The sequence below is a fragment of the Elephantulus edwardii genome, unplaced genomic scaffold, assembly GCF_000299155.1.
Source record: "Elephantulus edwardii isolate Elephantulus edwardi_28Jun2011 unplaced genomic scaffold, EleEdw1.0 scaffold00079, whole genome shotgun sequence".
Taxonomy (NCBI): domain Eukaryota; kingdom Metazoa; phylum Chordata; class Mammalia; order Macroscelidea; family Macroscelididae; genus Elephantulus; species Elephantulus edwardii.
Window position 1 is genome coordinate 2,547,607 of NW_006399829.1, and position 22,829 is coordinate 2,570,435.

The 22,829-nt window shown below is 40.1% G+C and overlaps 1 protein-coding gene across 1 annotated transcript in view; it reads right to left on the bottom strand.

Annotated features, from left to right (window-relative positions):
- LIFR (leukemia inhibitory factor receptor alpha) overlaps positions 1 to 22,829 on the bottom strand; it is a 69,844-nt gene that overhangs the window by 41,530 nt on the left and 5,485 nt on the right. Inside the window, exons 3-8 of the mRNA XM_006889543.1 lie at positions 18,898 to 19,037; positions 12,691 to 12,854; positions 4,510 to 4,684; positions 4,025 to 4,282; positions 2,117 to 2,246; positions 1,498 to 1,667 (exon numbers count right to left, since the gene is read on the bottom strand). Coding sequence (XP_006889605.1) covers positions 1,498 to 1,667; positions 2,117 to 2,246; positions 4,025 to 4,282; positions 4,510 to 4,684; positions 12,691 to 12,854; positions 18,898 to 19,037 — 1,037 coding nt within the window. The remainder of the gene's footprint in view (positions 1 to 1,497; positions 1,668 to 2,116; positions 2,247 to 4,024; positions 4,283 to 4,509; positions 4,685 to 12,690; positions 12,855 to 18,897; positions 19,038 to 22,829) is intronic.

A 22,829-nucleotide genomic window follows, 5' to 3' on the forward strand; every position in this document is an offset into this window, starting at 1 on the left:
GCGGTTGGCGCAGGATAGAGCAGGGTTTAGAGCTGTTGTGCATAGGGTCGCTATGAGTCGGAAACGACTCGATGGCACATAACAACATAACAACAGTACAGACAAAAATGCAGAATCAGGAGAGGATAACATCTTGAATGAAAGCCCTTTTCAAGAGGGTGAAAATAAAACCTACTCACTGAGAAAAAAACATTGGTTAATACCATCTCAGACAAGGGTCTCAAAAAAAGTTTTACAGAGTACTACAGGGCCTCCATGAGAAAAAGAGTAATAATCCAATTAAAAAATGGGCAAAAGACACAGAAACACTTCTCAGCAAAAGACATCTGGATGACCAACAGACACATGAAGAAATGCTCAAAATCACTGGCAATAAGAAAGATGCAAATCAAAACCACAAAGGGATACCATTTCATCTTGGTAGCAGTGGCAAATTTTAACAGGACAGCAAGCAATAAATATTGGAGAGAATGTAGAGAGACTGAAACTCTCACACACTGTTGGTGGGACTGTAAAACAGTACAACTACTCTGGAAGGCACTTTGGCACGTCCTTAAAAAGCTCAACATAGAAATCCCCTATGATCCAGTTATTTCACTGCTTGGAATATACCTTGAGGAAACTGGAACCAAGACACAAACAGAGATTTGTACACTAATGTTCATAGCACTGTTATTCACAACAGCAAGAAAACAGAAACAAACCAAATATCCATCAACAAATGAATGGATTGAGAAATTGTGGTACATTTATACATTGGAATACTGTGCAGCACTCAAGAGCAACAATTTCTGAAAATACTTTTTAATATGGGAAAGCCTTGAAAGCAATATGTTGAGTGAGCTGATTCAGTCTTATATAATAAAGACAAATACTGCCTAAGACCATTATTGTAAAAATAGAAGGAAGACTAGAAGGAGGTGTGTACACAAGTCGAAAAGGGAGAGGGCAGGGGGGCTGAGAATAGAGAGGGTAATAAATCATGTGGTTGCAGAGTTTGGAGGATGAAGGGGGGGGTGAAGGAATTGGGAAAACATCCACGGGGGACCTGAAAAGATGGGATAACAGTGGGCCTCAGTGGTGATTAATTTTATATAACACAACATATTGGAATGATCTTATGAAACACAATGTGAATGAAGGAATATGTGAAACACAATGCATATGAATGAAACATAATATACACAAATTTTGTATTCAAATCAATATAAAATGAAAATAAAACTATTCAAGAGGCTGTCAGTGAAAAGTAATTCTAAGAACTCCTTAACCAGATGGACTGACATAGTGACTGCAGCAATGAACAGGAGTGTGTCAGAAATGGTCAGGGTGGCACAGGATAGGGCAGGGTTCAGACGTGGTGGTCATAGGCTCGCGATCCGTTATATTCAACGCGACAGCAACTAACAACAGCAGCAGAAGCACTTTTCATTAATATCAACATGTTTCACCACTTCTGAAGCTACTTCTCAGACACTGATTTGTGCAGCAGCTTACCTCTTTCAGTTATGTTGAGTAAAACTGTTGATTCTGATTGGCCCAAAGGATTGCGAGCATGCAAAGTAAAATTGTATATTTCCTGACTTGGAATAATTTGAAAGAACAACTGATAGCTTCCATTTTGGGGATCTTCAGCTCTTTTAAATGTAGCATTTTTTCCTGAAAAACTGATTTCAAAGAGTAATAAATGTCAACAGATGTTCAAAATGGCATGAGATTTGTGACAGGAAAACAACCCCTACAAACACCCCCTGGATTTGCAAATTTCAAATAATTAATCTTCTTTAAAAGTTTCTATGCTAATTATAAATCTATTACTTACTCAAAGAACGAGGTGTTGCAAATATGGGAAGTAAAAAAAATGATCCACTAGCCAGAAAAAGTCTCTATTTTTAAATTTATGTTTTCTTTCCAAGTTTTGTGTTGGGTTTTGGTTTGTTTTTTTTTAAGGAAGCAAGACAATTGAGCCTGCCTATATCTAAACAGTTATGCAATTTTACACAGCATATAGGTTTGCTCCTAATGTAAAGAAAATAAAGCATTTCCTGACATCACTGAGCGTCTTTCTGATGTTTGCCTCACATTGCATTTTCACAGATTTCACAATTACCCTTACCTCTCTAATAACGTGTAACTTGTATCACGTGGACCCACCAATTTGGTCACTCTTCCTGGGCTCCAAGTGCATAGAATCTCCTTTAAATCATGTGTTTCACAACTTAGATTTTGAGGAATATCAGGTGGATCTAATGGGGAGGAAGGAAAAAAAATTATATGTATATTGATGCCTTTGAGCTGTGCTGGAGAAGAATATTGAGAATACCATGGACTGCTAGGAAAACAAAGAGATTCATCCTGGAAAGGGTTAAACTGGGTGGCTCCTTGGAGGCAAGGATTCTGAGGCTCCGTCTAACATACTTTGGACATGTTGTGAGGAGAGACCGGTCCTTGGAGAAGGACATCATGTTTGGGAGGGTGGAGGGATGGCACAGAAGGGGAAGGCCCTCTATGAGGTGGACTGATTCAGTGACTGGGATAATCGGGATGGGAGTGTCAGAGACAGTGCGATTGGCACAGGACAGAGCAGAGTTTAGGGCTGTGGTACATAGGGTCACTATGAGTCGCAAGCGACTCGACGGCACATAACAACAACAACAACATATATTTTCCATGAAAATGTAATGTTTTAAGACACTACTCACATTTTGCACAAATTCTTAAAAAGAAAACAATTAGCTGCTTAGATTTTACTGTTGAACAACCCAAGAATTGTCATTCTTTTTTTGGTCAGAGTTCATATTATATTAGAAATTATGGGTAAAATATGGTAAATAGTAACTTGCAGCCCATCTGAAGACTCCCCATTAACATCCTAAAGATATGGACTGTTATTTTTTCCTTTCAAGCCTATTTCAAAGTTGACCAAATACCTTAAATTTTTTTTCTGAAGAAGTTAATTTAAAAAGATGTAAAGTCTTAAAGTAGCATCATCAACCATATCTATACTTGGCCCTAGAAATAAATTCTGAACTATATTAAAAGATAATATCCTGCAAGTTTTTAAATTCTTACATAAATTCCAAGCACTATTATTTACAAAGAAGAACTATTGGCAAACTTCTATATTCTCGCATATTCAAATTCACTGCACGTCTTCAAAGTGATAAACATATGAGCTATATAGTTAGATACTACTTAATGTTGAAAATTATATTTTTATAAGCTAGGGAGCTCTGGTGGCCCAGTGGTAAGAAACTGCACTGCAATCCTAAAGACACATGGTTCGAAACCACCAGCTACTCCTTGGTAGAAGGATGGGCAATTTCTGTGCAATTTACTGCCTCTGAAAACCCACTGGTGGGTCAGCTACCATGGCACACAATAATACTTGAAAAAATTTAGAGACAATTAATTAAAATTAATTCCTAGCCATATTATGCACAGGGTATCAATTCACCACCTGCTGTCTGGGAGAAGGATGGACAAGACTCCCATGTGATTTACTACCTATGAAAACTCTTTGGAAGGTCAGCTATGAGTCAATTCTGACTCAACAGCATACAACAACAGCAATGTCATATTTGCCTAAACAATTTTCACTTAAAGACAGACAATGCCTCCATACTCTAATCACCTGTGTTTCCCCCTCCTCCTCTAAGATACATATATTTTAAAAGGCAAAGATGCATATATTATGCTACTAAAAGATTTTGGGTAAGACTATACGAAGGGCTTTAATTCAAGAAATTTAAAAGGTGCTCATTTAGCTAGAACGTTAGTTTAAATGAAATAGTTCCTAATTCAACAGTTTAGGATTAAAAATAAAATTATATGTCACTCTTGTTTGACGCAACAAAGCTGTTAACTAAGAATTTACACTAAAATGTTCCAAACCTTGCTACAAAGTCTATAAAGAACAGAAAAATAAAGAAGAAACAAAATCATTACCCAGAAAAAAAGGGCTTTTAAATGTACAAACATACTAAAAAAAATTCAAAAACTCTCTTTAATATTTAATACTTACATCCTGCAAAAAACACTGTTCCACACATGTTGGTGGTCTCTGTCACGAAAACCACATTTGTTCCACTACTATCAGAAGGTGAAATATCATGGATCTTGATTGCAATGTTTTCTCCCTCCAGATGGATGAGGGGATACGGCTTGTTGCCGACTAATGCCGACACGATTTTTTCTCGAGTCACACAACAAATTGTTATATCTGAACCAACAAGTAGTACTCTGTCTAGGGGAAGCGCCTTAGGCTGAGGTTCAGGTGACCCTAGGAAGAACACAAGGTATTACAACTACTTTGCAAGCCGTTCCCCAGAAAACAGTGTCCATAACAGATGTTTTGAAAGTTATTATAATCACAATAATAAAAAATAATAATAAAAACAGTTAAAAAAGGCAAATATATATTGTTAGGTGTTTGTAAGAGTGGTAGATAAGGTACATTCCCCCAAATGTGGGGGGTGGGGGGGGAATATCTTTAAACAGAAGGCTCACAAGAAATGTTCTTCGGTGGGGTCCAGTTACTCCACTCCTTGTGGCCAGAGAAGTGAGGATCATCAACATAGCATCTCATTCTCACAGAGTGAGTGGCACATTCCAGGGGTAGGTCTGAGGTCCAACTCCAGTGATGGACTGTGTCTTTACCATTCAGCGTTGTGTTGTGGGTCACCTAGAAGTGATCACAAACGTAAAGGCAGATCGCTCAACAGTGACAGGGTCTCCCTACCCTTAGGGTGAAAAAGCATAATTGATACAACAGGATACAATTACCAGATAGTTATAAAACTATTTTAGTTTTCTGTACACTTAACAGGAGAGTTAAAGTAGGTCTGACTCATTTACATTTACTTCTTCATATTTGGGCCCTAGTATACTATAAGAAGCTGATATTCTAAAATATCCAATACAGTACACAACAGAACACAGTGGTGCTTACATGATTTTCATTTCTCATGGAGAAAAAAATAACTGATAAGATGGACCGTTAACCAAAGGGAAGAGCATCAGAATGAGCTGTCAATAAGTCAGTTCTGATTCAAACAACAAACACCACACAACAAAGTGTGAACCCATTCAGCTGTGTACCATCCTCACAATCTATGTTCCAGCCCAGTGTGGCTGTCATGTCAGTTCAGCTTACTGAGGGTTTTCCTCCTTTCCATTTATCCTCTAATTTACTAAGTATGAGAGATATTATTCAAGAACTGCTCTCTCCTGATAGCATGTCCAAACTTCAATGTGAGAAGAATTCTTTCCATATGTACTTGTAAGAACACTGTGGCTCTACTTCTTCTAAGACAAGGCTGTTTGTTCTCCTGCCGCTCTGGAATGATTCCATAATTCTTCACCAAAGTTAAAACTTCAAGGGCAACAATTCTCCTTTTGTCTGTCTTACACACGGTCCAGCTTTCACATACATATGAGGTGACTAAACAGAGTATTGAACATACCATTGACTGTCAAGAAAACAAGCAGGTCTGTCCTGGAGAGGGTGAAACCAGTTTGCTACTCGGAGGCAAAGATTTTGAAGGTCTGTCTCACATACTTTGGGCATGCTGCCAGGAAGGACCACTCTTTGGAAAAGGACATCTTGAATGGAAAAGTACAGGCACAGAAGAATACTCAAGATGAGCTAACTGAACAGAATGACTGTGGCAATGGGGGCAGGTGTGAAAGACACAGTGAAATTGGCTCAGGACAGGGCCATTGTTCAGAGCTATTGTTCATAGGGTCGCCATGAATAGTAGTTGACTTACTGCCACATAACAACAACAAATTTTCTGTCACTTGAGCCGGATGCACTTTGGTCCTGAAAATCATGACATCTATTCTTCTGAACACTTTAAAAAGGTCTTTTGCAGCTGATTTGTCCAAAGCAATATGTCATCTCAATTTATAACTGCTGCTTCCATGGGTACTGTTTGTGAATCCAAGGAAACAGAACTCTCTAGATAACTTTAGTATTTTCTTCATTTATTGTGATTCAACAGCTTCGTCTGATATACTTTGGGCGTGTTGCAAGGAGGGATTGGTCCCTCGAGAGGGACATCATGCTTGGGAGGGACAGAGAAAGAGAGGGAGACCATTGATGAGATGGACTGATACAGTGACTAGGGTAATAAGGGCAGGTGTGTCAGAGACAGTAAAGTTGGCACAGGATAGAGCAGGTTTTAGGGTTGCTGTACAAAGGGTCACTATGAGTCACAAGTGACTCAACAGCACATAACAACACACATTGTGATAATTGCTTCTTGGTCCAGTTGTAAAGGTTGTTATTTTCTTTACTTTGAAGTATAATCCATATGCTATGCATCAGAGAGTTGGACAGTGAATAGGGTTGATAGAGGACTGATGCCTTTGAGCTGTGGTGCTGGAGAAGAGTGTTGAATATATCATGGACTGCTAGGAGAACAAACAGGTTTGTCCTGGAGAGGGAAAAGCCAGAGTATTCCCTGGAGTCAAGGATTCTGAAGCTTCATTTGACGTACTTTGGGCATGTTGCAAGGAGGGACTGGTCCTTGGAGAGGGACATCATGTTTGGCAGAGTGGAGGGACGGCGAACGAGAGGAAGACCTTTGATGAGATGGAGCAATTCTGTGACTGGAGCGGTAGGAATAAGTGCGTTTGAGATGGCTAGGTTGGCACAGGATAGAACAGCATTTAGAGCTCTTGTACGTGGGGTTGCTATGAGTCGCAAGCGACTGGATGGCACATAACAACAACAATATTGGAACCTCATCAGTAAGTGCTTGAAGCCCTCTTTGCTTTCAGCAAGCAAGGTTGTGTCATCTGCGTTATCACAAGGTTTTGATAAGTCTTCCTCCAATCTTGATGCTAAGTTTGTCTTCAGAGAGTCTAGATTCTCAAATTATTTGCAAAGTACCCAGACTGAATAAATATAAAGGATACAATCCTGCTGCCTATCTTTCCTGATTTTAATCTACGTACTATCTCCTTGTTCTGTTTGAACCACCACCTCTTGGTCTCTGCGTACAGGGTCTACATAAGCACAATGAAGTGTTCTTCCCAAGGTTATTCGTTAATTTATTATGATTCATGCAGCTGAACACTTGTGCATGGTCAATAAAACAAACACATTTGGTAAACAGTGGGTTAAAAAAAATTTTTTTAAAATTACTGTCGCAAACTCAATTTTTATACATTTTCTTTCTTAATACGAACCGTATAATAATATAAATACTGATTTCAACAGTGTGAAATGTGCTAGATTTCAAACTAATATAGAAGATAAACTGTAAGAGATCATGGACCTTAAAGGTAAAGATTGTATATCACAGAAATATCTTGCCTTTTCTCTTGTTAAATCCCTCTAAATAGCAGAAGATGTTTCTAAAGGCACAGATGCAAAAGGACAAAATACAGCATTGGAAGTTGGAAAACCAAAAGACAATAGTGGCCGACTTAGAAAACGTGGGGAACCTGAATCTTCAGTTTTCAAAGGGAAAGCCAGGAAACAACCTGCTTTTGTCATAAAAATGCCAATGGGGTCAGGAAGTGGCAACACCAGGAAGGACATGGTGAGGGTGTGGTTCAAAACAGGAAGATTAAATCTAGAAATTCCTTGAATATATTTAGACATCTAGATCCCCTGTGACACTTGATGCTATCCAGGGACCACCTTTCTTTAACTGGCAGAAGAAGGGAGATTTACTCTCTGGAAAGTAAAACATTATCTCTGGGTAGAATGATGACTCGACGGCAATCAACAACAACAATGATGTAAGGAAGAACTGAAAATGAGCACGATTATGGAAAACAGGAGAATGTTAACCCATGCATTTTGAAGGCTGACGTGGCATGCCTTTTTCTTGACTCAGCTCACAGGATACTTGTGGCCAAGCTCAAATTCATCATTTTAAGAGTCTGAACATGCTTTCCCAAGGTTAGATAAAGACAAAATATCTACAATAATAACAACAACAAAGGTTTGCAAGCCTAACCAACTTGTACTGAAATCTCTGTCAACAAGTTCCAATACATGTAAAGAGAAGTTGTGACTTTTTTAAAAAGTCCCATTTTTTAAAAAAAAGTATTTACAGCAACTAGGATCACCAAGATGAGAAAAAAAAATATTCAGTATGGAAGGAAAAAAAAAATACAAAGCAAAACCAGAAAGAAAACTAGTATTTATAAGCATATTCTAAGAAATAACAAATTACATTCCATGAAACAAAACCGGGCTACATTTAAATAGAAAAGGGGAGAGCATGCACACATAAGAGAGAGTACACAGACATTTTTTTCTTAATGAATTAAAAAATACACTAAAGAGAAATTCAACAGCAGGACTTCAAGATAAGAGTAAAGAAAAGGTTTTTCAGAAAATAACACATAAGACAGAAAGTAGAAACAGTAAGAAAATGAGATTACTTTAATGGGTGAAATTTCTAATGGACAAATGTGTTTATGAAAATGAGTCAAGGGAGCTCTGGTGGGCTAGTGGCAGAAAGCTGCCCCGCAAGCCCAAAGGCATGTGGTTTGAATCCACCAGATGCTCTGCTGGAGAAGAAGGTGCAATCTCCTCCTGTACCAGTCAGTACACAACAGCACAACAAGAAAAAAGAAAATGAGTAAAAACAGAGTATAGGAAATCAAAGAAATAACATTCCCCAGAAGGAGCAAGGCAGGAATTTCCAACTAAGAGACACCTTTCAGACACAAAAGAGCTGAAAGAGAATGGGGTTTGCCTTGAAAAGTTCTGGGGCACATGTAGGCATTCAAACCCTAGGGGTGGGAGGCCGACTTGAGGCTCCTGTACCACTGTGGCATCTGGTCCCAGCAGCTCTCAGCTGTTTACTGTAACTTGTACCATACAGACACACTATCAGTATCTACATAAACCCTCACGTTAAAGGGGCAGGATGTAAGTCGGATGGCTCTCAAAAAGATTCAGACAATACTGATAAAACCTCTACTATGTTTTTTATTCGGGAGGTGAGTTTTATAGCATAGAAAGGCTTGAGAATTGAAGCAGGAAACCAAAAAAGTATTGCTATATACTACTTGGCTAAGTTGTACAAAGTGTTTATAGAACTATGATACAAATAAGAAATACAGGGAGACCAAAAATTGAAATTATATTGAAAGAAGAGAAGACAAAACCCAAGAAAATGTGTGCTTCTATGTGCATGTGTGTGAGCTTAGAGGTGGGAGAGTGAGACGCTAAATTCTCACTTTTCTGGGAAGTTAATACTCCAAAACTACAAAAATAAAATCCAGACCAACATATCCATTGAAGAAATGGAAATAATTAACAAAAAAAGCTAAAAACAGCCATTTCTGCAGAGAAAAATGTGATATGGGATGGGGGCAGCCAGGGCCACAACAGCTCATAATCTGCAGGCCACCAGTGACTTCATGGTCTATGCAGCACACAGCCTGCTGGTCTGCACAAAGGGGGTCACGGGTGGAAACAGCCGGGCTTGAAATTATCTTTATTTATTTGCTTTAGAAATGAAACATGACTAGACAGTGGTCTAGAGTCTTAAGCTTTTACAAAATGACAGCATTATAATAATATGACTGACCATAAGCAATTCTGACTTAAAATTTTGATATTAATAAATTACAAATTAAAATGTCAAACTCCACCAGGGGGAGCACTGGTAGCCTATGTGCAAGGAGTTGTGCTGCCAACACAAAGGCACATGGTTCAAATACACGAGCTACTCCAACAGAGGAAGATAAGTAATCTCCTCTTTAAAGGCGATCCGCAGGCTCTGAAAACCCACTGGAAGGTCAGCTCTGAGTTGGTTCTGACCTGATGGGTCATTTTCTCTTATTAGTCTCTAAACCTTAGTTCTTTCTCCATTTTCCCTTACTGTTCTCTTCCTGACTGTATTTCCTCTTACAAAGACTGCCCTTTGATAATTATTATTATTCCTGAAAGCAGAGAATTGCTATCTTACCACTGTTGACTTGTTATGGGGTTTGTGGTAATGACTAAAATTGCCTTAGCGTACTTCCTCTATCTTTGATTTCTCTCAAACTTTAGAGTATTATTTTAGTATCTTAGTTAAAAAAATCAACTAATCTCCAGAGGAAATAATAACTAGTGTTTAACTGATTAATAAACATCACCTTTTGGATCCTACGGCAAGAATCACCACCACATTAAAACTAAGACAAAAGATGTTTTAAGAAGGGATTCTAAGCCAGCAAGTGGTTGTCCTAGAATGCAAAATGTTACATCATTTAAAAAAATGTTAAGCAACACAATTTTAAACACAGGCATCCTTCAGGGGCACTGTCAGTTAGGTTCCAAACCACTGCAATGAAGCAAATAGCACAATTAACTGAGTCACACAAATTTTTTGGTTTCCCAGTGTGTATCAAAGGTATGCTTACCCTACACTGTAGTCTACTAAGTATGTAAAAGCATTATGACAAGGTCTGAACTACTGTAAGAATTACCAAACGGGGCCACAGAGCTAGAAAGTAAATGCAAGCTATCGGAAAAATACCACCAGGTCTTGCTCAATGAACTGAGGTTTGCCACAAACCTTCAATCTGTAAAATATGCGCTATCTGAGAAGCTCAATAAAAAGCAGAGCACAAAAACGAGGTAGGTCTATGAGATGCAGTTTTAAGACAACAATGCCAACAGCTGCATCAAAGCTAACTACAAAACTTGACTCACAGACAAGAAATGCAGTGAGAATGTAAGAGAACCATTTAGGCTATAGAGTAAGGTGACCTTTAAACTAAGGGGCACGGTTTTATGTGGGTCTTGAAATACAAGTTCAATTTCTAGAAGGAAAAGAAAAGCATTTTAAATGAAGACCCAAATGAAGTCTTGGCCCAAACTGCCTGGTTTAAATCCTGGCTCCACTCAGTGGTATACCTGAGTCTTTACCTTTATCAGTAAAATGGGGGCGACCATGATGGTTATCTTCTTCACACGACTGTGAGGAGGATTAAAGGAATTACGTGAATGCCCAAGCTCCAACAACTGAAGCCTATTCACCTAAAGCCATACAAGGAGAGTCAAGAAAAGGGGGAAGGGACGGAATATGTGGTTGATTCCCTCCACGAACAACTGCCACCTTTGCCATGAGACCAGATGTGGCTACAGTTACTGAATCTACTGCTCAGAGATTCTACAGGGAATGGCCGTACAACTTGAAGAATGCAGTCACTGAACTGGACACAGAGAAATAACTGAATTCATGCATGTTTTGATGCAGGTTCTCACTAAAAAAAAGGTAATAAAAACATTTACTGTATAAAAGCATTTACAAAAGTGCAAGGAAGAGAGCAAGCAGTAGATATTTGCTAACCACAACTGCAATTACTCTGGAACTGTAATAAACAGTGGAAGCACAGTGTGGCTGGTGTGGGGGCAGCAGCATCTGACCTCTACTAACTCTACAAGGAAGAGTCCTCCCAGCTACAATATTAACAGCATAAAACCAGTTCCTATGAGGCCAGATACGCTTTCTAACTCCCTACGCCTTGCAACTCTCTGTATCATTTCTATTATCAACAGTCACTCCCAAGGCCCTACTATTGGACGTGCTAATTTATTGCAGTGGCCACACAGAACTCACAGACTACATCCACAATTACGGGATTTATTATGGGAGTGTTATTGTTGTTAAGTACAATTTTGTACTTGCCAACTTGGTGACTACTTGCCAACTTGTTGACAAGTCAAGTAAAAGTGTACTCTCCAAATCAAGTCATAGCAACCTTCTCAACTACAGATCTGAGCTCTGTTCTATCCTTTGCCAGACTCAATCATTTGAGTCCACTGCAGCAGTCAAACCATCTGATTGAGGGTCTTACCACCCCCTTTTGTTGACCTTCTGCTTTTCCAAGCATGATGTCCCTCTCCAAGGAACAGGTTCTCCTAGCAACATGCCTAAAGTATGTGAGACAAAGCATTTGTCTCCTAAGAGCACTCTGGCTGTTCTCTCTTCAAGAAATATGTTTGGTTTTTTTGGCAGTCCACGGGATATTCAGTAGTCTTCTTTAACACCACAGTTCAAAGGCGTCAATTCTTCCTCTGTCATACTTAATCATTGTCCAGCTCTCAGATGCACAACAAGTAACAGAAAAGACTACAGCCTGAATCAGGTGCACTTTAGTCCTCAGACCAACATCATTAGAGTCATGACAGGTTACATTTCAGGCTGAAAATTGTCAGGACACAATTTTTCAGTGAAGACATTTCTTAAGTTTACTCATGGCCCCTCTGACCTTCAGCCTTCCTGGGCTCAGCCTTGTGGCTCTGAGCCGGTGTTTCAAAGGTTGTGTTGTATTTTCAATTATGGTGCCAAACTGCTACCCTTTCAGAAGTAAGCCTAAGTGCAGGCCCTGGGTCTGACAACTCGAGTTCACTTCTGCCTCAAACCAGTCTCTGGTTCTCTGAGTCTCAAGCTTAGAGAAATAGACAAAATTCTCTACAATCATTATTGGTATCCATGTTAAGAAATTTAGCTTCGTATTTATAATTACTAAAGCCAAAAATGTTAAAAATGTTACAAAGTTATACAAATACCTCTATTTCATTTTGGTAAAAAAAAAAAAAAAAAGATACCCATCTAGAAAATGTTGGCAGAAAATACACATGTTCAAGGGGAAGAACCAGAGATTATCTATCCCTCTTTCTAATGCCATAACAAAAGCAATCACTGTTTTTTGCAAACTTACTAGCGTTATGATGTCCATCCTCTCCTTATGCAGAATTTTAAATTGCCAGACGACATTCGAGTGATGAGGAAAAAGAGACCCCTTGTCATTCCACTTTATGTGTATCGTAGACGTTGAAAAATCAGCAGACAAGTTCAAGATCTCTGGAGCATCTGGAATAAAGGCTAAAAAAAAGGAAATCAAGGATAAAACTTACTAAAATAAGTAATGCTATTATACCATAATTCCTTGTGTCATCTCATTTTAGACTTATTGCCTAATAAGAAAGAATACTTTCATTTTTTATTTTAAATAATCTTTTCATAAATAAAAAAACCATTTTCTTAATAAAAATAATGAAGAATTAAGAAGCCAATCTCTTTAACCAACTGCCGAACAAGAGAACACGCCTATGCTTGTTTATATCGGCAGCTCCTAACAATCACTAATCACATGCTGGTGGTTTTCAACCTGTACTGCAGTTTCTAATAGAAGCTGGATTCCCCATGACACTTTGGTGTCATCTTGCCTGAATTCTGGGATCCACAATAGGAAACAACAAAGAGAAGACAAGAGCTTCCTTAGTATCATCAGGTTGAGTCTAAGAAAACAACAAAATATGGAATGCTCGTCTTGGTAAGATTTTGCATTTGTCTTCTCTGTAGCCTTTACTCTTACCTCTCACTGTCAGAGCCCCTTAGGCTGGAGGCGCCACCACCTTGAGGACTGCCATGAGATATCACTAGCTATATGTATCAAGCTCATTTGCTGCAATTCACCTGAACGCAAATCACGGTGACTCGATGTGTCACAATCAAATTGTGCTCTATCGGGGTTTTGATGAGAGATTTTTTTGGAAGTAGATGGTCAGCCCTAATTTTCCCTGAGGCATCTGTAGGTGGACTCTCAGTAGCTGAACACAGCAAATATGTTAACCGTATGCACCCACCCAGGGCTCCTATAGAGTTACAGAGATGACTGAAAAGCAACCAAACCCACAGCTGCTGAGTCATTTCATTACAGGAGGAAACCACCCATCTTTATCCCATGAAGTGTGGTAGCAGATTTGAACCATCAACGTTCTGGTTAGCAGCAGAGCACATAAGGCACTATGTTACCAGGACGCTGAGTTAGGAAGATAGTGGGCTTTAGTGCAGAACTAGAGGGACAGATGAAGTGTTTTAGTGGAATACCACTGCTTAGCAGAGAACTGTAATAAGAGATGAGATGAGCAATTAGGCAGTGCAATCTGCTAGGTTACTAAAAGTAAAGATTGTAATGCCATAAATGAGAAAGAAAAGATCAAAATCTGATGACTATGGGGGGGGGGAAAGACTGGAACCTCTGACAGATTCGTGGGGGAGGGAGTAAGGGAACACCAACAACATAGCTGTTAAGTTTCCTACAAGTACTAAGAAAAGCAACAGGATCCAGGAGCTACTGTGAGGAGACAGAGACCAGCTGCGGATGGCTGAGTCAGGGAAGAAAAACAAAAGGAAGTCTACGGAACAAGAAATCAGAACTGGATAAAGATTCAAGAGGAACATACCCAATACATGTGAGAAACAGAAACACAAAGGCAGAAGGCAGCCACCGAGGGTTTTGATATCCTAGGTACCGGCCACCAGCCAAAAATCCTGACCGAGTGTGATACAGAAGCAGAAGGAAAGGCAGAAAAATCCAGGCTCACCAAGACCCAAAGAGACTGGTTGTCAGGCAGGCCAGATACAACAGAGTCCACAGCAAGGCTGAGAAAAGGCGCTCCCTTCGGTGTGCAGACTGTCAATATTTGAGGAAGAACTTTGCCGAGCAGTGGGCACTGAAGCCGCATTACAAAAGGGAAAGTTGAAAACTGTGCTCAAGGGCCTGGGCAGCTAACAGAAATAAACGAAGGGGCAAACTTTAAAAGTCAGCAGAAAGAGGTAAGGTATCCATATGAATCATTGAGTTTTTAAGGTGTGAGTAAGTAGTCCAAAATTCCGCGTTAGTGGAAAATGAAAGAGGGCCTTAGCCAGTGCAGGTGGATGGGCCGCGGGCTTTCTGGAATGCAAAGCAGAAAGACTTGGGACCCTTTGCACTTTTCCCCCTCAAAGTGCAGTAAGGTGTATGCAGAGACATGAACGCTCTGGTCTCATTTCCATCCTGATCCTTCTCCCATGAAGCTCAAAGTCCATTCACAGAACTGCAGGAGTGTGCATGACAGAACAGGACAGGACAGCTGAATCTCCTACACAGCAGAAACAGTGGAACCAGCCAATCTGACTTAACTTCAGAATTTAAAGAGCCATGTATCAACCAGACGTTATCCAAAACAATGGGTGGATAGTTACACAACTATGCAAGGACACTGGAGGATGCTTTGTTGAAGTCTTAAGAAGGAAGCTACTTTTTTTTACAAAAAATGAAAAGCACAGGCCAGGGAGGAGCAGGAGGCTGCATTAGTGCCAGGAGGGATAACTCACTTCACGGTGCCAGAGTGACTAGAAGGGAGTTAAGAGGCAGAAGGCAGCTCAGAGCAAGAAGGGTACAGAGTAGGTTCTAAGAATGAGGCTCTTCTGCCAAATGATTCCAGATGTCATGATTAAGATTAAAGATTATGAAACATGGGAGGATTTCACAAAGCAACACTCATCTATTAAAATGTTCTCCTCCTAAAAAAAGGGCATGTAATTTATATTATGTCTAAATACCATGGGCTACTGTTCAAAACCCATGTCGTATCTTAAAAAAGCAAGACAAGACAGTGATGCTGTTGTTATTGTTGTTATGTGCCACTAAATTAGAACTGGCCCACAGCTGACCCTCCAGTGGTTTTTCAGGGGCAGTAAATCACGTGGAAGAATCTCACCATCACCACAGAGCAGATGGTAGATTTAACCAAGTGCCTTTGTGTTGGCAGCACAACTCCTTACTCTTACTAAGACACCAGAACACCCTAGACAGTGAGGGCTAAACTTCAAAGGAACAGTTTTTAAAATTGAATTTCCTCACTCCTTCTTTTTCTTTATAGTATATGTGAACATTCCCCCTAAACTCTCATACTCTGTTATCTGCATTTTTCTCCAGCTGCAAGAGAAACTGATGCCAGTGTTAACTTGCTTTCTAGAGACTCAGGGGAAAAATTTAATCAGACGCTTGCTGTTTTTCTTTTTTTAGTATAGGTTTTATTCATAACCTACACAATTTCTTCTTTAAAACCTCAGGAATGTTCTCAACTCTTTTATGGAATCTGCACTGGCATCCAACTTTTAGGATATTTTAAAAATCTAACAAAGACATTTTGTATGATTTCCCTTTGATAAGCAGAAATATATCTGCCAGGCCCCTAATTATTAAAATGCTATCATAAATCAGATGAACTAAAAAAAAAGAAGTTGGAATCTTTCCTGAATTGCCTTTTTTATGATATCTATCAAGCCCTGTCATCTTCCATAGCTTCTTACACAAAAGCTTTGGGTCTCCACACTGCCAGAATCTGATTTTATAAACCAGTCCTCTTACAGAACCCTGGAGATTTTGAAAAATCTGGAATAAAATTTAGGTAAAAGTCCGCATATCTCACTACAAAATAATTCCAGTTGGCAGAGCGATTTAAGTCAAGCATGATAGCAAAAACAGAGACTCTAATGAAGGAAAATATCAGGAGAGTCTATCCTGATTGGAAAAAAAAATACCACAAAGTTTTTTTTAAAAAAAAGATAATAAACTTGGAAAAAGAATGAAACAAAAACCAAACTTTTTGCAGTAAATATGACAGAGTAAAAAAAAAAAAAAAAGGAAGGAAGAGAGAGAGAGACATCGTGTGTGAATTGCTGAGGAAAAAGAAGACTAAGCATAAGGATAAAGCTATAAAGGACAAAAGGAGACTAGCACAAAATAAGTTGCCTCTTTATTAAAAATCAATAACTAAGTAATAGAAACATATTAAGATAGGTGAAGGGAAAGGCAATATACGCTAAAGGGATAAAAGAGGAAAGAGTAAATGAAGCAAAGAAGTTGCCAAACAGCACACACCTAACTCAAGGCTTATCTGTTTGGCGCAGCAAAAGGAGGAGAATGGGTAATAGCCAGCCTGGCAGAGCGGTAAGGGAGCTGGTACGCTAAATACTGATATGGAACTGCAAAGGGGCTGTTTCTAATGCAGCAAACATAATCCCAGGAATTTAACTTAAGTAAATCATTAGACAAATTCACACACACACACAAAACATGACTAGGAGGGGAGCTCTGGTGGCGTAGTCTGTAGGGAGTTAGCTGCACCACTAACTCGAAGGCAGTGCCTCTCCGGCAGTTCAAGTCTACCAAAGTCCCCCCAGGGTAATCTCGTTCCACATGATTCATAGCCTCTAAAACCTGCTGGAGGATTGACCATGAGTCAGTTCTGATTTTAAGGCACTAACACAGAGATATGTACAACAGATATTCATTAAAGCACCAGCTAAAATGTAAAAAATTAGAAAGAAAAACTTACATTTCAGGTCAGCAAGAGAACACTTAAAATTAGAATACCTCTCCTCCAGTAGAATGCTATGGAGCCATTAATGTAGATTTATAGAGATAATAACTTGCAAATAGGTCAACTAAGTCTTCTGTTCAGCAAATATAAAGTAATAGGAACCCTATTTATATGCATCCAAAAAACCTGTGCTGATAATTTCTCCCTGACTCATCCTCTTTATAATGCTTTGCATTTTTTAATCTTGTACAGAGAACATACTATTATTCAAAAAAGAAAACTTAGGATAAATGTTTATGGCTTAAAGAAATGCAGACCTATCAAAATAAGACAACTTAAATATAACAAAATTTACCATCTATTGGGTTTATAACAATCTGTGCTGTCATAAATAAAATATTCTGTCACAGAAATGACATGTAATTACAGCATTAACACAGAGCATGGGCTCTTTGCTCCTTATTTTAGAAGGCTGTTCTCTATAAAACTATACACTGACCACATGTGGGCCAAAAAACTGGGGAGACTCCGCATTCTAGAGCACATGCTTTGTGATTTTTTCTTTTGTCCACATGTGCCATCTCAGACAGGGGCCACCTAAACAGATAGCTCACACAGAAAATGTAAACAAACTGCCAAGTTAACTATAATTTGTTTCCCTTGATTCAAAGAAAGATTCATCATAATATCACCATCATGTAGTCTCATAGTAGTTATTAGAGACTGACAAATTTCCTCATTCCACCAACAAAAGAGAGACTAAGAGGGTTTGCAAGGTCATCTTTTTTCAAAACCTCCACCCTGTCAATTTGGATCTAACTGGCATTTCCAATCGGCTTGTAGCATTATGGTTTACACATTTGATCTGTAAATGTTTGAGCCACAATTTCTGCATTGTCTGAGTCACTTTTCTCTGTGTTATGTGTAGAAGACACACTCCCTCCCTAAGGGAGTCTTTATTTTTGTGGGGGAGATACACGGTAAAGCTGGTTGTGCAACAAATTGTCAATATAATTGTGCCAAGTGCTACAACTAGGATTGGCCATCTACTTCTTAAATAACAGTCCTCTACAAATCCTATGAACAGCAGAGGAACATGGAAAGTTATAGTAAAAGTGGTAGAGCCCAGAGGGGAAGTCAGTCGAAATGAAAGAACATGATGGCAAGTGCTCCAAAGGAGAAGCAGAAACTGGCTAAGGAGATGCCTAGACAAGAATGGGATCTCCTTTGGAAGAGAGAACTTTGGTAGCCTACTGGGAAAGGAGTAGCACTGCCAGTCCAAAGGCACGCAGTTCAAATCCACAAGTTGCTTCAAAGGAAAAAAATAAAAAGAGCCATCTCCTCCTGCGTTATTTACAGCCTCTTAAAAAAAGAGAGAGAATAACCTACTGGAAGGTCAGCTTTGAGCCAGTTCCCACTAGACAGTAATGAGTTGTTTTGTTGCTGTTGGAAAGGAAGCAGTGAAGAAGTACAGGAGCAATTGTGAATGGTACACAGGAATCAGTGAGGCAAAGGGCACTCAGAGGGCAGTTCCACACCAAGGGAGGCGTCCTGAACTCTGTGACACCTATTGTGACTAGAAGATACAATTGTTTCCGTCTTGGTCTTGATTATAATCTACAAACCATAATCAAGTTGCTGGAAGACAATTAGCAAAACAACTGAAATCCAGAAGCATGCTAAGTTTCCACCGATGATTAAAAGCCACAACGCTAACTAGAGCAGTGTTCCATGCCCTTTCAAAATTTATTTTCTTTGAAGTCAATACTTACAAATGTTTTCTTCATTCAGTACAAATTTACTTATAGAACTTCTAACGTCACGGAGAGGATTTATGGTTACTTCATGATCACCAGGTGAAAGAGCTGGGATTTTAATACTGGTTTTCACCGATGGATAACAAGAATTGAACCTGCAAATCAAGAAATTGCACTTTAATTTAGCAGATAAAATGAGCGGTTCAAACTTTCATAAAAAACTGAGTATCACTAAAGTCTCATTGCAATGGACTTGACTTTGACTCATGGGAGATATGTATGTCTCAAAAACTGACTGCAACTCAAGAGTGAGTGTCCACTGAGTTTCTAGGCTGAAAATCTTAACGAGGGGAGACTATGTCTCTCCCTGGGAGCCACTGGTGGGTTGTCAGAGCCGCAAGGCCTTTTGGTTGGCTGGACACCGCCAGAGTCCATGTATGTATCATGTGTCGCCCAGCCAATTCTGATTCAGAACAACACTGTATGACGGGAGAACTGCCCCATGAAATTTCCATTTTTATGCAAACAGACTGATGAGTTTTTCTCTTGTAGAAACATTGACAGGTTCAAACCACTGACCCTTCTGTGAGCAAAGCACTTAAATGTAATACTACCAGGACTCTTTACAAAAATAATTTATTATGGTCAAATATTATCTGTCCTTGTGAGACAAATTAAACTTTCACTTCCTAAGCAGAGCATGACGGTCATATCTAAATGTGTTTATTAGCATGGGTTCCACTGGCAGCCTTTCTCAATAAGCATGCACTTCATCAACTTTGTCACAAAATTTAGTAGAAACTCCTCTCAAGGGATCACCTGTATCAAGTAATTTCCTCACTGTCCAAACTCAAAGCCCCCGGCTGTGGAGTAGACTATAGGGACCTTACAGGGCGGAGCAGCACTGCTCCATAAGGTTTCCAATGCTGTAAATCTTTGCGGCAGATTGCTCCAACTTTCTTCCATTAGAGCAGTTGGGGGATTCAAACCATCAACTTTTTGGGTTGTCGTCAAAGGCTTTAACCACAGTGACACTAAAGCTCCTTCTATTACACTGGCTTTAAATTAATAATTGAATTATAAACAAAGTCAAAACAGAAACGTCTGAATAACCTCATACATAAGATTTAAGAATGATAATTATAAAAGACCGTTGTCAGGCCACTGAGTGGATTTAAACTCCCAGGAACTCTAGCCAGTAGTGGAACTGCCCCGCAGTATTTTCCAAACTGTGAGTGACCCCCTTCCAGGAGCAGACCCTGGGCTGTCCTCTGAGCAACTGCTGGGTGGTTTTAAACCACAAGCTTCTGTGTAGTTGCCAACCACTTACAATCCAGTGTCTGCTACAATATATAAACTTCTAATTCCTTTCTACTCAAAGTGTGGCCCAAGGATCAGCAAGGCCCATTTTCTCTAGGAGCTAATTAGAAAGACAGAATTTTAGGCACACTATGACTGGAACAGCACATCAACAGAGAACTGCCTGAGTTGAAGGTTGGATTTAGAAGAGGTCGTGGTGGCACGAGGGATATTATAGCTAATGTCAGATGGATCTTGGCTGAGAGCAGAGAATACCAGAAAACTGTCTATCTGTGTTTCCTTGACTATGCAAAGGCATTTGACTGAGTGGATCACAGCAAACTGTGGCTGACTCTGAGAAGAATGAGAATCCCAGAACACCTGATTGTGCTTAGGCGAAACCTATACTTGGACCAAGAGGCAGTCTCAGAACAAAGCAAGGAAATACTGCATGGTTCAAAATTGGGAAGAGTGTGCATCAAGGATGTGTCCTATCTCCATACCTTTTCAATCTATATGCAGAAAAGATTACCTGGGAGGCTGGACTGTATGAGGAGAAGGTGTGACATCAGGATTGGAGGTAGTCTAATCAACAATCTGCGATATGCAGATGACACAACCCTGCATGCTGAAACTGAGGAGGACCTGAAAGCGCTTGCTGCAGAAGGTCAAGGATTGTAGCCTTCAATACAGATTGAAGCTTAATGTCAAGAAAACAAAGATTCTCACTGGGCCAACTGGCAGCATCATGATAGATGGTGAAGAGAATGAGACTGCTAACAGCTTTAGTTTGCTTGGCTCTACAATCAATACTCTTGTTACCAGAAGCCAGGAAATTAAAAGATGAATTGCATTGGGAAAGTCTGTTGTCAGAGACCTCTCCAAGGTACTGAGGAGCAATGATGTAAGTCTAGAGACCAAGGTGAGCCTGATAGAGGCCATGGTCTTTGCCACTACTTGCTATGCATCAGAGAGCTGGACAATGAATAGGGATGATAGAAGGAGAATTGATGACTTTGAGCTGTGGTGCTGGAGAAGAGTACTGAATGTACCATGGACTGGCAAGAAAACAAACAAGTTCATGGTAGAGTGGGTGAAGCCAGGCTTCTCCTTGGAGGGAAGGATTCTGAAGCTTCATCTGACATATTTTGGGCATGTTTCCAGGAGAAAACAATCCTTGGGAGGGAGGAGGAATGGCACAGGAGAGGAAGACCCTCGATGAGACGGATTAATTCTATCACTGGAATAATGAGGATAGGTGTGTTGGAGACAGTGAGATTGACAAGGGATAGAGCAGGGTTTAGGGCTGTTGTTCATAGGGTCACTATGAGTCACAAGCAACTTGATGGCACATAACAACAATAACAACAGCAGAAGCAATGACAATAACCCTCTTATGAAGATGGCACAGGAGAAGGCAAGATTCAGAGCCATTGCTCACAGGGCCACTATGAGTTGTAGTCAACTCAACAGCACTTAACAATGATGACAACCCACTCTCAGTCCCACCAAGAATAACTAACCTCTAAATCAACAAATTGGCAGAGAACTGCCAGAAGTCCAGGCTGGGTTTAGAAGGGGTCATTGTACTAGGGATATTGTAGCTGATGTTAGATGGATCTTAGCTGAAAGCAGGGAATACCAGAGGAATGTATATCTGTGTTTCATTGACTATGCAAAGGCGTTTGACTGTGTGGATCATAACAAACTGTGGCTGACTTTGAGAAGAATGGAAATCCCAGAACACTTGATTGTGCTAATGAAAAGCCTATACTTGGACCAAGAGGTAGTTGTCAGAACAGAGCAAGGAAGCACTGCATGGTTCAAAATTGGGAAGGGCATACACCAGGGATGTGTCCTTCTCCATACCATTTCAACCTCTATGCAGAACAGATTATCCAGGAGGTTGGGCTCTATGAGGAGGAATGTGGGGTCAAGATTGGTGGAAGATCTATCAACAATCTGCCTATGCAGATAACAAAACCCTGCTTGCTGAAACTGAGGAGGATCTGAAGCGCTTGCTGCAGAGGGTCAAGGACTGCAGCCTCCAATATGGATTGAGGCTCAATGTCAAGAAGACAAAGATTCTCACCACTGGGTCAATTGGCAGCATCAGGATGGATGGTGAAGAGATCGAGATCGTTCACAGCTTTAGTCTACTTGGCTCCACAGTCAACACTCTCGGCACCAGTAGTCAGGAAATTAAAAGACGTATTGCCATGGGAAAGCTTGCTGTTAGGGACCTCTCCAAAGTACTGAAAAGCAATGGTGTCTCGCTGGGGACTAAGGTGCATCTGATACAGGCCATGGTCTTTGCAATCACTTGTTATGCATCAGAGAGAAGAACAATGACCAAGAAGGATAGAAGGAGAATTGATGCCTTTGAGCTGTGGTGCTGGAGAAGAGTATTGAGAATACCATGGACTGCCAGGAAAATAAACAGATTCATCCTGGAAAGGGTCAAACAGGGCGGCTCCTTGGAGGCAAGGATTCTGAGGCTTCGTCTAACATACTTTGGACATGCTGCAAGGAGGGACCGGTCCTTGGAGAGGGACATCATGCTTGGGAGGGTGGAGGGACAGCGCAGGAGGGGAAGACCCTCTATGAGGTGGATTGATTCAGTGACTGGGGTAATCGGGATGGGTGTG